Raw genomic sequence first — 14,339 nt, 5'->3', positions numbered from 1 at the left:
CTGGGCCCTCACTTGCAAGATGGGGCAGAGAGGTTGCAGTACAGTCTGTTGGTTTATGGAGTACACACCCCTTTTGGGAAGAGCGCTGGACAGTTACATTCTGTGCTGGAGGGTTCCTGCCCTCCACATGGGGACTGCTCCAAACTGTAGGATGGAATTTAGCTTGAGAGCTCCTAAAGGTATTGGGAAAAGGAGAATATGATGGACTGCTGAATTCTTGACTGTTTCTCTCTTAGTCGTATGTAAATGGGTTTGTGTTTGGAAGGTTGAGAGGAGAAGAGGGATGGGCCATAATGATAAAGAAAACACAAAGTCATTTAGCTTGTAATCTTTTACCATTTACGTGATATTTTTAATGGACTAGAAATCAAGGTCTCATTGATAAACGTCCTGGGCTCCTTGCTTATCTCAGACTTTAGAAGATTTACTTGGAGTATACAGTATTTAAAAACAAGTTTCTTTGTTTCATTTGTTTCTTTGTTTTGTCTATTTGGAGATGAAATTCCTCCTAAAAGATTTCTTCTGGGCAACCTTATAGTGTTCAGATTTTTACTTATATTTCCTGTGTCCTGATTCTTCTTCTTTTTTTTTTTTTTTTCTTCCCACAAAGAGTTTTCACATAGAAAAAATTATGAAGTTCTGTTTTCTGTACAAAAGTGTCTTTATCTGTGTCACCTGAACACTGATATTTCATGATAGCCAAACAAGATCACATGGCTTTATAACATTTTGAAGAAAAGCATAGAAATTCCTTTACAAGAGAAAGGCTGTGCTGGGTTTTCAGAGCACGTTTTCCAAACAGCATCACTCTTGTCTTGCAAGGGTTTAACACGAAGCAGGGTTCTTCAGCAAGATGCTAATCTTTAGTGCTTTTTATATCAGCCTTGAGATTATAGAGGTCCCATCTGTGGTTACTGGTACATTGCCAATTATGAACAGCTAGTGTCATCTGTAAAACAGTCACTTGTGGCTGTTGAGATCTGAGTGGAGGATGTCATTTGAGAAGCTTTAGAGGCAAACGTTGCACAAGTTCCTTTTGCTGGAGAAAACATTGGCCTGTGTGGATGGGCGCTGTTAGGGGAAAGGGTGGGCACAGATGCAGCCATGTTTAGCTACCATTTTCATGTGTTATTTTTTAACGTGATTTCTGTTTCTAAAGATTGGTTATGAGACGGGGTGTGACTGCAGAATTTACGTTAATGGATTTTGTCAGTCTGCACTACTAGATGTTTTTATACAGGTGTGGGAAGTAGGAGAGGTTTTTCATATCCTGTATTAGCTATTTCACAATATGAAAATAAAAAAAAACTTTCCTCTCTGGAGCAGAGATTCAGTAACTTAACAATATCAAGAAACAAGTTGTTCTTCACAGGGTTATGCTAGCCAGAAGAACGTGTTCTTTCTGTCATTCTAGGCTTGAGTATTTTTGAGGATTGCTTAGAGATTAGAATGAAAGTGTCCCATTCAAAAGCAATAGGATGACTCATTTGAGGTTTTATTTGTGCAAATTTCTGTGTGCATCTTCACTGGAAAAAACAAACAAACAAACAAACAAACAAAACACTTGCAGCTTATTATGTTGCTTTAAAGCTGGAAAACTTTATTTTTTGTACTTGATTAAATTCATAAAGATATTTCAGATATTTCATATCCTCTGTACAGGTAGGAGTATTTTTAAAATTAGATTTTTAAATCTGTAACTATCCTTGAGGTGTAAGTGGACTACAACAAATGTGTCGGGCACTTTCAGTTGTAATAAGTCATAAGAGTAAGTTTATGCATTTGTTTTCATCAGTAACTTAAAAAAGAAAGTGGCAGAAATATATGTGTGAAAGTTGAGATGCAAATGTTATTAATCAAACAGCACTTTGATCAATGATGTCTTTCTTCTAAAAGCCAGCACATTTAATCAATAAAAGTCAGTGTGTTAAATATGTAAATGTAATCAGAAACATATTCAAATCACAGATTCAGCTCATTTGCTACTCATGGTAAATGATGATGCTGGTTTAAATCTATGAATTTGTTTTCCATTAATCCAAAGGAATAGAGGAAAAAAAAAAGTTAAATAAAAATTCAAAGTGGAAAGCATTTAAATTAATACAAAGAATTCCAGAGTCAGACATTTCCTTTATTTCCTTTTTTCACCATCTGAACATTTTTGATAACCTTACTTATGAAACTGAAAAATGGGCAAATGAAACACCCCTGAAATCACTTTCTATGAAATCCATTGCAATCCATTAGAATGAAATCCATTGCAGTTCAGCACTGACTAGAACCATAGTTTAAGATGAAATAAATCCTTGTTCATTCAAGCACAGCAGCCTATCCAGCCCCAGATCATCGCTTTTGCCTTGATCCTCATAAGCAAAAGGGAATCTGAAAATTAGCCATATGTATACAAATATGGAAAAATATATTTAGATCTTGAAGTGTATCAAAAGTGTTGGTGGTACAGCCATTGCTTTTTTTTTTTTTTTTTTTCCTCAGCCTGCCCCAAAATTTGTGTGGTACTTGATTTCTTTCATGCATATCCATGTAGAATTCATACAGAAACTATGCTTCTCAGAAAAAGACATTGTAAAACATCTGTGCTTAAATAACTGAGTGACAACCTGTGCTCTGAGATTTGTGACTGTGAAAACTTCAGGGAGAATGTGGATCGTCTTACACCATTCACCAGTGAAAGCCCTTCCTCACAGAGTCCAAATCCACTGGAAAGCAATTTTTCTGAGTGGATGAACCTCAGAGAAAGTGCTGAGATCTACCTGTTAATCTGATCTGTTTTCTGTTTCCAATTTCTGAATCAGTGATGAGGAATGAAATTGCACTTTATTTTTCAGTCATGAACACAGATTTTGAAGTGTGTATCAGTAAATACATTTAATTTCCTGATGTATTTCACCATGGAGTAGTGTGACAAAGCAAATAGTATTGAAGAAAGAACTCAAAATAACACAAGTCTTTCAAAAAAAAAAAAAAAAAAAAAAAAGGAAATGCAGTGGTGTCACTGTATTAATTTAATAACAGTCATATTGTCTTATATGTAGAAACTGGTTCTTTGTGCGCAATATTAAGCTTTCCCTACAGGGAGTTGTTCTGCACAGAATTCTCCAGCTTCCTGTAACTGGGTACTGAAACCTTTCAGCACACATGCACTCATCAAACCAACCCAGTCTCCTGGCTCTCACAGCACAGGAAAAGCACTGCAATGGTTCAGATGGCCTTCTGAGGTCAGATGGCAAAAGTCTTGATGAAGATAAAATTTCTCTTGCTATCAGGAGTGCAGGGGAACTTCCATGTGCTTCATCATCTGTAAATACTATGAAATCTACAAGTAACAAAATGAATAGATGTTACTTACAATATCTAGATATTAGCAGATTTTTTTTTTTGCATGATTGAACCTGTCTCCTTAAGAAGTAATAGATCATTGTAGCTCAGTTAAATTTCTCAGTCATCTCATGGTTTGTGATTTTCATCAATAAAATGCACTTTCTTACAAATTCAATCTTCTTCAGCTAAAAATGTTTTGATTTTTTTTTTTTTTAAATGATAGATCATTTTGATTTTGATTTTATTTTGCAGATCTCATTATGCCTTTCTGTCATCAGATCAGGGTATACATGGCTCATTGCATCTCTGCATAGCAAAAAGTACATCTCTAATTCCCACTAATTTTGTCATAGTTTAGAGTCAACACCTTTTTTAAATGTACTGTAAGCTAACCTTAGCTTTGCCCTGGACTTTATGACTATGACTTGGAAATTAACATTGCAGACTTCAGAGCACCCACTTTCCTCCAAAAACTATTTCTTAAGATATTGTGACAGCTTCAGTAACTGCTATTTTCAAACAATTTCTTTTAAAATTAATCACCAGTTGGCTTTTCAGCAAATGTATTTCATGGAGAACACAGTTGAGAGATTTGTGTTGAATTATGAATGTAAACATTTTTTTTTTCTGCTTTCTTGAAAAAAATTGAAAGTCTTTCATATTTGTGGACTTGGTGAATTTTATTTCCTTTTTCTGGATAGCTGCTGACATTGAAATAATCTCACTATTGTCTGAAAGGCTCTGAATCTAAAAACCTGTTTCTAATGTTTTCTGAGAATGATCACTTTGTTTTGTCCAGTTTTATTTGATACAGGAATTTGCATGACAAGTGAGGGTTCGGGATTTCAAAATTCAGTTGGTGTCTGTAAGGTCTTCTACACTGTACAGATCTGACAGCCAGCTTCCCTTTTACCTACCTCACAGAACCGAGGCAGGGAGACTTTGGGAATTTCACTTGAGAATCTCCTTTGAAAATGTTATTATTAGTGTTTTTGTTATCAAGCAGTACCTGTGACAGGCACATTAAATACTATATAAAATCTGAGTACATTTTAACATGGCAAATTTTTTCTATCTTTTGAGTTATGGTTTCCCTCCAAGCCTGGAAACCAAATAATCTTATTTTTTTCCCCCTTTTTTGAAATGTTCAATACCACGATAGTAGCTTTCATGCTATTTATATCATCCTTCTAGCTAGTCATTTTGTACCTTATCTGTAACCTTTTTCATCCTAATTCTTGGATTATGATTCTCCTGTAGATGTGAAGTGTGGTGTATGAAAAATGGCATGTATTGACTGGTCACCAGATTTTCAAAGCTAGGACTCAAAGGAAATATTGACTTTCCTGTAAAGCATTCACCTGTTTAACTGCCTTGTTCTTTTCCTGAGATAAAAAATTATAGCAGTGGTCTTGCTTTTAGAAACACATTTGCATAAACATTAAAGCTTAGAAAAAAGCACAGATATGATTGAATGGAATTGCATTGTTGATTAGACATATAAAGCAACCACTTAAAAAAAAAAACAAAAACACACACAGCAAGCTATTAAAGATTTATTATTACTTTATTATTACTTTAGGACTAGATTTTCCCACAAGATCTCCCAAAGGAAAATGGACTGCTAGATTTCTCACTTGTGATATGACATACTTGCACCTTTGCTTTACTTGAATACACTTCACACTAGAAGTAGAGCATATATGTTAATATTTATTAACCTAAGCTTTTGTCATTGAAGTCATGCAGCTCAAATCATTGGAGTGTTCAAGAGTGATAGCTGGCTTAAACTGCTGTTCAGGCTTTTGGGTATCAGGGGAATAGCTTCATTATAAAATATGAATAGAGTGGTAATGATCTTTCAGAATCAGATGATACAGTTGTCAAGAAATCCCATTTCCCTCTGTTATTTAGAAGACAGTGTAACATATGGAAGTGAATTTCTGATCATGTAGGCAAATATGGTGCCTGGAGCTGAGGACTGAGAAATATGCTGTCTCACTGTGGGAAAGTGTTTGGAAGAGGTAAAGAGGAAAGAAGCATTTGAAGGTGAGATAAAAAAGTAGAAAAATTCTTCCCATGGGGAAGCCTACAGGATTTGAAGGAAGACAAAGTTAAGAACCAGTTTTAAAAAATCTCATGTTGTTTCTTTAATTACATTTTTACTCTGACCTTCAAGGGTTTAGGAAAATATTTAGGGCTGACTAATTTCTCTAGTTAGCTAATGAAAAAAATGTACCTAAATTTGGAATGGCATCATTGAAGTCTGTGAAGTTTTATCTTACACTTAGCTAAAATTCATCCTTCAGTGTCAGCCTCATTAACTTCTTAAAGACAGAAATTGTATTTATAAAAATTCACAAATACAGAATATTTTGAGGTAGGAATATCTGCCTGTAACATTTTGTATTCATCCTACAGTAGGAGCATGCAATTTTGCCTCACTTAACAAATAATTCAATGTAAATACTATGAGAAATGTTGCTGCTGAAGTTTAATATCTGTCAAAACTTATACATGTAAAAAAGTATTGAAAATCTCTTCTCTGGAGATGGTTGTAAAATCTCCACAGTTTTCATTGTTATGTAATCAATTTAGTAATGTGTACACACATGAAAAGCTACAATAAAATAAGCTAGGCTTTGTGAAATACATGATAAGGCTATTCATTAAGTTTAATAAAAAATTGAAGTAACAAAATTACATTATTTACAGCTAAGAGAGTAAAAATAGATTTTCTTTCTTCTCTGGAATGCTTTATTAATACAACATATTCATTGTTTCAATAAAATCAAAGGAAATTATGCATAATTAGGAGTACAGGAAGAAATTTGAGTCTTGGGAGTGATGGGGAAATCTGCAGGTTCTAATATTTTATATTATTGCCTATTCATGAGATTTTATTATTTTGATTAGTTTTATATTTGTGTAGACTTTCATTGTCTTTTTGATTTTTAAATGTAAGATTTTTAAAATAATGGTATTATTATGTCTGCCTAGAAATGGATAAGCAACTTAAAAACCGTTTTTATAAGGAAGTATTATGTGACGTCTTTCCATTACATTGCTTGTCTAAAAAGTAGATGTTCTGCAACCATCATGAAACACAGAACATGTGCATCACCCCCAGCTTCTGAGTGCATTTTCCCTTTAGGCCAGTTTTTGTTATTTAAAGTTGTTTAAATCATAAATGCAATTATCTTTTTGTCTGCAGAACTGCTTCATAATCTGTTTTGTAATTCAATATGTTCACAGTCGTGAAGTCCAACTGCAACTTGGAGTCTAATAATTGAGACTTCCTTCAGTTTGTCTTGGCACGGAGAGTTTGAAGTGTGATAGGAAGTGCACAGCCAAGAGCAGCAGTGTTAAGAATCAGGAGGTAGGGTTGGAAGGATATGTGTTGCACAGGGCAGCACAGAGTATTGGAGATGTTAAGATGGGAGGAAAAACATGCCCATGAGAAAAATTAAATTAAGGAAATTAAATACAAAGAAGAGTATAGGGAGTAAATGTAGGGATACAGAAGTAGAGGATCTGGAGTGGTAAGGAAAGGGCTTCAACCCCAAGGATGAATGAATTCTATTAAAAGCTTAATATGAGGCAGAACTGTTGTAGTAGTACATGCTTAGGTAATTGATATGGTTTCACTGGTAGGCAGCAGAAAGGGTTGAAAGTCACTACAGCAGAAGATAAAAAATCAGAAGGCAGAGCTGGACATAAATTGGAGCTTCTTTTAGGAGCTCATAATTGTATGTGTTAGTCCCAAGAAGATTTTTTGTCAGAAATGACCTGGAGCATATACTGTCATATATTGCAAAATCACAACATATGTTGCATTTACCTTTTCTAAGTTTGATTTGCAAGCTAATTTGAAAGGTGGGGAAAATCTAGTATTAACTTTAAAAAGTTTCTTTAATGTACATTTTCCAATAATGTAATTTTAAAATGTAGGTTATCATACACTTTTCTATTGTGTTTTATAAGTCTTGGCCTAAAGAAAAGAGTGGTGGCACGTTTCTTTTGCCAAAGCTGTGGAGAAACATATATATGCATATATATGTATATATAAAAAATATTCTAGTTGATTCTTGAAAAACAGAGCAAAAAAATATAGAGGTCTCTTGCATGTAGAACAATGTCAATAGGTCTAGGGAACTGAAGAATAGGAAGAGAAAACTTACTAATCTAAAAATACCTATTGCTTTGTTCCTAGGTTCAGACATTGTTCAGTGGTTGACAAAGAACTTATCTATAGAAGATCCAGGTAACTTTTAATCTTTGTATGTTTGAAAAAACATGTTGTGATGTGGGTGGCCAGGCAGCATGTGACCAGTGTGATATCAACAAGCAAAACAGACAGCATCAAACCTCAGAAACTTGTGCTAAGAATCTCATGATTTTGGTTATCCATTTTATTGGAGCATGTACCAGGAAAACAAGAAGATGTCCAAGAATGAAAATGATAAGTGCTTTAATTAATGGAAAATTAGTTTATTTTTTACTCCAAGAGGAATTAACTCATTGTCATAGTAAATCGTTTGCGAAGCACAAGCTGTTGTCTTAACAGAATTTTCCAGTAGATTAAAAAATAAATAAAATTAATAAAATATGCTCTTGTACTGATTTAAAGCTCTTGTACCAAGAGCTGTATTTGTATCTTTAAGTTTGGACACTTTTATAGCATCTTAAATGGAGAGTAAACTGTCAATAAAATCAGTGTGGTGAGGAAGAACCGCTCACTGCTCAGTGAGCTGGGTTGGGATGTGGAAATAAAGATTTGGTTCCAAATTCTGTCACGGGTTTCTTATGTGGCAAGCTGCTAATTCAGTTTCTATGACTTGGTGCATGTCTGATATTTATTTCCCTGATTTACAGGAAACTTTTTACATGATGTGATTTTTTTCTGGAAAAGAATGGTTTCTAGTAGAAAATGATGAATGTCAGAAATAAAATTTTGTGGAAGTTCCTATTCTATTTTGGTTAGGGGAAAGATAATCTTCCGACTTAAGAGCATTTAAAAAAATAATTTCCTTTCTTTGTTTCAGAGTTTTTGGAATGGAATGTCTATTTTTTGTTTGTTTCTTTTTATATTTTATTTTATTTTTCTGTCATATTAGATGTGAAAGTGGAATCATTGTGGAATTCCAGAAAAAAAGTAGTATCACTGAGTTTAAGATTATGAGTTGGATAGTTTTATAGTTTATAGTTGGATAATTTTATATAATAAAATTCAATATTTGAAAATATGCGTTCACAAATTATCTGAATTGTTACATCAGAAAGATCACTAATTGCTGCCATTTTAGTATAACTTTAATCTGCCGTATATTTGCTTCCTGAAGCTAATGTTTAGATCACTTGAGACATAAGTGTGATACTGCGTTTCTCAGCTGTCAACTAAGAAACACTCAACTATCTACTTTTATTAGAGTTTGAAAGATTGCCATTCTATGTTTATTTGTTATGGAAGCTTAACCTTTATTTTTAAAACCAGAACTGCAATACTAGAATAGGCTGTTCTTCAGATTATCTTGTTGCAAAATTTGGAATAGCTGAAACCTTAAACTAAATGGTTCCCTATGGTGATGCCCAAATAAAATTAAACAAACACACAAACTACTAACATATGTAACAAGAACACCGCAGAAATTTAATACGAGCTTCATTAAACCCTCTCAGATTGCATGGGTGGAAAAATTATCCAAAATGGCAAAAATGTCATGCATGTCAGTCCTGGTCCAAGGACTGGACAGTCCAAAGTCATCTATCTGGAGCTGGATGGATGCAAATCTTCAGAAGGCAAGCCACCCCAAACATTGCCTTTGGGTGACATTCAGAATTGCCAGAACCTGACAGATGATGAGCAAGAGCTATTCACAAGACAAAACTTCTGATAGTATTCTGGTTTATAAAATCTTTGAAGATTTTGACTTTATTCTGGTTCTAGACAAGACAATCCAGACTTTCCCATGGAAAAGCCCTAAATTTCTGGGAGCTTTTGTCACCATCATTTGAATTTCCATTACCTTCCATCTGCTTTTCAACAGCATGCCAGTCTGCCTTTGAAAAAAACTATGGCTGTCTTATTAAACTCCCCCTTAGGGTCCTGTTGCCAAGCTGTAGTGCAATTTTATGATGCATAAGTAAATAATCCCTATGTTTGCACTGGAAGTTGTCATCTCTATCTAGTATTGATATCAGTAATATAATGTAGACCTTCGTTTACATATTTTGAACGTATATTCCAATATCTCCAGAAAAATTTAAGGACTACTGTACCCCTCATCTGTCAGTGCTGTGAAAAATTCATGCAAGCCAGGCATGTAAATTCTTATCTAAGGGACATATAGATAGATTTAACTTACTTAGTATGCAGTACATAAAAACAAAACAACCCCTCCCCACCAAAAAAAAATAAAAATAAAAATAAAAATAAAAATTGTAGTGCTTTTTTTCCTTTGTTTTGCATAGAGCATACAACTCCAATAATATTTAAATGGCAGTGAAGAAGGCTGCTTTATGGATAGTGGGAGAACAAAAGGCAGGAGATGGTCTGGCAGCAGCATTTGTTTTCACCATGTTAATAAGTGTAAAGCTAGTGTTGAAACAGTAATTTCAAGCAAAAAATAGTTACAAATGTAAATTTCAACTAAAAAACAAAACAAAACAAAACAACAACAAAAAAAACAAACGCACAGTTTTCGTAAGTGGTAAAGCATTTTGTGTGGAAGATTTGAAAGATTTTGGCTTGCTGAGTAAATCTCCATCAACAAAATAAACTAGAGATGATGGGTGGATTCTGCTAAATTATACCAGATTTGAAGTTGTTTCAGTGGAGTAGAGCAGAGTTTGTGCCCAGAATAGCTGTGTGCAATGTACAGTTGCTGTTATGTTGTTTGCTTTTCAGTATGTGCTTTAAAAAAAAGTAAAAACAAAAGTTTGTGTTTCAGCCTACAACTCATCTGTAAAATTTTAAGGAACAGGAATTATCTGAGTTATTTTTAATGTGGAAGTTTAGTTCGGTCATAAAAATAAGCCTGACCTCAACCCCAAAAGAAGCAATTAACTGAGTTTTTACAGAATTGTAAGAGCTTGTGGTTTTGCATTTAGACATGTGTTTGTTGAATTGACCATTACAGGGTAAGTGCTGACTCTTCACTGATGGTGCCAATTACTCTTAATGCGGAAAATCTACTCTGTTTTTCTACATTGTGTTTTTCTTTTTTAAAAAGATAATTAGTGCTGTGAAATGTATCAGGTTGACCACACTATAGACTGAAATCCTTTTAGTCCATAGGAAAAAAAAAAAAAAAAAAAAAAAAAAAAAGAACAAAAAAGGATGATGAGCTGATTTAAAAGTGTCAGCTGAAATCTCCAAGAGACTGGTTCTGTACTTGGTTCTTGCACTGATTTCTTTGATGCTCTTTGGCAAGACACTTGATTTGTCTGTTCCCTAGCATTACAACATGCTAACAGTAAATCATGCTGTTGTCTTTTAATGAGAGGAATCAGTATCAATTCTTGGTTTAGTGAAGAATAATCAGTATTTTCACAGTTAAATGTGTGCTATATACAAACGCGTATTTCATACTTAACTCAACCCATGAAAAATTTCTACTTATGTGTCTCGGAAAGAGCCTTTAATTTACTGACATCTGCAAAGCCAATGTAAATTACTTGGCTGAAGTCACTTCATTACTGGTTGGTTGCTGTAGAAGAGCTGTAGTACTGCACCCAGCTTCAGGATATGCAGCCTTGAGTTCTGAGTGTCTTAGTCCAGCTCCTTTGGGCCGTCAGTTGGAGTTCACTATGCGCTTGGATGACAAGAATTATACTCAGAAGTATTACTAGTCATTGATGAATATCTCTTTAACAATTCAGAAAAAGCAATGATGGTGGTAGCAAAAAGTTAAGCTGGTATGAGAAATTTTAAAGAAAGCCGCTATATATATTAATATGAGCCTGTAACAATTCATTTGAAAACACTGTAGTATTTCCTTTATTCTCTCTTCTTACATATGTTTACAGACATATATATTACTAAATCAAGCTTTTAAAGTTATAAAACAAGTGTTCCACTCACATCTGCAATTCTTTCCAATAACATTCTTTTCATTTAATTTATGTAGCTAATTTGTAACTAGATGCCTACTAGCAGCCCTGTAAACTACAGTCACTAACCCAGTACAAGAAAAAGGGAGAATTCAGCAGTACAACATCTACTTTTCCCTCCTTTTTTACATATATATATTTTTTTTCAGTTAAATTTTTATCCAGCAGTAGCTGAATTAATAATGACTTTGAAAATGCACTGTGTTTGCTTTAAGAATTAGAGGAAAAATATTAGCGTTTTAATCTGAGTACATTAAAGTGTACTTGAAAACCTATTTCTGCCCCTTCTTCATGTGTATGCAGGAAGGCAGCAGCAAACAGCAAACCATTGCAACGTGGGAGACAGCGCCAGACAGCTGCAGGCAAAGGGGAGGTTCCCCTTCCAGAGTTTGCTAAAGGAGAAAATAGCCTTTTATGAAATGGAGGAAGAAGGAAATGAAAAGGTCATGCTTCTGTTTGCAATCTTTGCATTAATCAAAACTAGTAAAAACAAAGCAAGAGTAGAATGCATTTTTTTTTTTCAGCTTAACTGGAAAAACAAAACAAAAAACTCACCCGATCACCCGATAAATTTTATACTGCCTGCACATGTACCATAACCTTCATATTAGGAAATTGGGATCTACAAGACACTCAGCTTTTTTTTTTTTTTTGGACGTCTAACAGAACACCAACCTATTTACCAACCTATTTACACTTATCTATAGAATACTAATTCAAAGTATAGAATACTAATACATAGTAGAATAGAATAGAATAATATACAAAGTATAGAATACCAATTCAAAGTAGATTTATTGTGGTTATAATAAGGAAAATCCTCAAACTCTTCAAATGACTTAGAATATATGTACACATATTTAAATAATTTGACCATAACTTAAGTTGTGTCATGTACATTTCCTAAGTAAAACAGAATTCTCTTGATATTTTTTCTTACTTCTGGTTGAAAACAAACCTTCAACTGAGCATTTAATTTTTTTTTCTTTTTTTTTTTTTTTTTTTTGAATACTAACCCTTATTCTATAGTGGTGTCTTCAAAGGTATTTGTTTTTAATAAGAAATAATAAAGGATTATTTTCAGTGACAAGTACCTTTATATGACATCCACTCCTTTATTCTTTATTTTAATCATTGAAGGTGAAATTCCAGTTCCACAGAAGGTTGGAAGCTTTCCATTAACTGCAAAAGAGCCAAGATATAACACAATTCCTTTTAAAATAAGATTAGGTGTAACATGGCCTTTAAGCTATATCTCAGGCTAAAATACAAAAACTAGTTTCTAAGAAGAGTCTTATACCCAGTTAGAATTTTAAAATTGAAACATACTACCAATGAACAGCATTTTCTTTGGAACTCAGTAGCCAATATGGGCATTATTTCACAGAGGCCTTTTAGAGCCTTGGTGAGTAAAGAGTAAGAAAGTACTAAATAGAATACAAAGTACTGATTAGAAATATTTGTGTAAAGAAGTTTATTCAGACAAAAAGTTCATGCTAAAACCATTGCCAGATCCATATAATAGAAACTGAAAAATCAGTAAGCATGAATTTCAAGTAATTTCATTGGAAGGAGCTTCAGATGCTCTGTTGTACCAATTTAAGGAATATATTTCATCCTTTCTGTCACAGAACAAATTAGGGTGTAAGAAATCTAAATTACACGGTTGAAAATCTTTACCCATCAAATTACCTCTGAAGTACACAAAAAGCTTTATGATGAAGCTATTATTTTATTATATAAAGCTATATGATGATGAGTGATTCAAATCTGGTACTGTGTTTTCCCCAAAGCTCTACAAAACCTAGAAAGCTTTTTTTTCCCATAGTTTTCAATGAAAATATTCCACAGAGTTCTGAGGAACTGGTTCCTAAACTGTATATCTTTCCAGGTATTGTACCCTTCTCTTCATGTCATCACTCAGAATATGGAACCAATATCTCTGAATAAGAAAATATATCACTAGCCAATGTTAACTTCCTATGAATGCATCAGATTTTCAGAATGACTGGCTGGCTTCTGATACTAAATTCTGCTGATTTAAATGTTATGTGTTCCCTGTCTTGTCTGCTTGCTCCTTAACTCTGCACACTTGTAGCTGCCACTTTTTTCTTTTTTTTTTCAGCATGGTAAAAGCCTATTATATTACTGTCATTGTTAAAAATGATAAAACATATTTACTGACTTAAGTCAATAGTACAATAAAAGTATGACTGAAGCATCAAAAGAAAGGTATGTCCTTGTAGGGAGAACTCTGTTATCTTTTAGAAATAAGGCTTATTAATAAATTAGTTAAATAATAATGACAGTAATCCCCCTCTATTTTGCTTTTCTTCCCTCTGCTCTGCTCTCATGAGACCCCACCTGGAGCACTGCGTCCAGCTCTGGGGCTCCCAGCACAAGAAGGACAGGGAACTATTAGAGCAGGTACAGGGGAGGATCACAAGAATAATCCGAAGGCTCAAGCACTTCTCCTATAAAGACAGGCTGAGGGAGTTGTGATTGTTCAGTCTGGAGAAGAGAAGGCTCCAGAGAGACCTTAGAGCAGTCTTACAGTATTTAAAGGAAAGCTGGAGAGGGACTCTTTCAGAGAGTGTAGCAATAGGACAAGGGTAATGATTTTATACTAAAAGAAGGTAGACTTAACATTAGATATTAGGAAAAATTCTTCACTCTGAGGGTAGTGAGGTACTGGCACAGGCTGCCCAGAGAAGCTGTGGATGCCCCATTCCTAGAAGTGTTCAAGGCCAGGTTGGATGGGGCTTTGGGCAACCTGGTCTAGTGGAAGGTGTCCCTGCCCATGGGTGGTGGGGTTGGAACCAGGTGATCTTTAAAGATTCTTCCAATCGAAACCATTCTATAATTCTATGACATCCTTAATAAATATT

At 34.2% G+C, this 14,339-nt stretch overlaps 1 protein-coding gene across 9 annotated transcripts in view; it reads left to right on the top strand.

The window, feature by feature from the left end:
- Positions 1-14,339, top strand: part of RGS7 (regulator of G protein signaling 7) — a 260,311-nt gene that overhangs the window by 138,018 nt on the left and 107,954 nt on the right. For 7 of the 9 annotated variants that reach the window (XM_027453802.3, XM_027453796.3, XM_027453809.3 and 4 more), the window contains exon 4: positions 7,553-7,603. The exons of the other annotated variants lie outside the window; for them this stretch is intronic. In XM_027453802.3, coding sequence (XP_027309603.1) covers positions 7,553-7,603 — 51 coding nt within the window. The remainder of the gene's footprint in view (positions 1-7,552; positions 7,604-14,339) is intronic. 9 annotated transcript variants of the gene reach the window in all.

Source organism: Anas platyrhynchos, chromosome 3 (genome assembly GCF_047663525.1).
Source record: "Anas platyrhynchos isolate ZD024472 breed Pekin duck chromosome 3, IASCAAS_PekinDuck_T2T, whole genome shotgun sequence".
NCBI lineage: Eukaryota > Metazoa > Chordata > Aves > Anseriformes > Anatidae > Anas > Anas platyrhynchos.
Note: the sequence above shows the minus strand (reverse complement) of the source record. Positions and strands in the feature narration are given on the sequence as shown.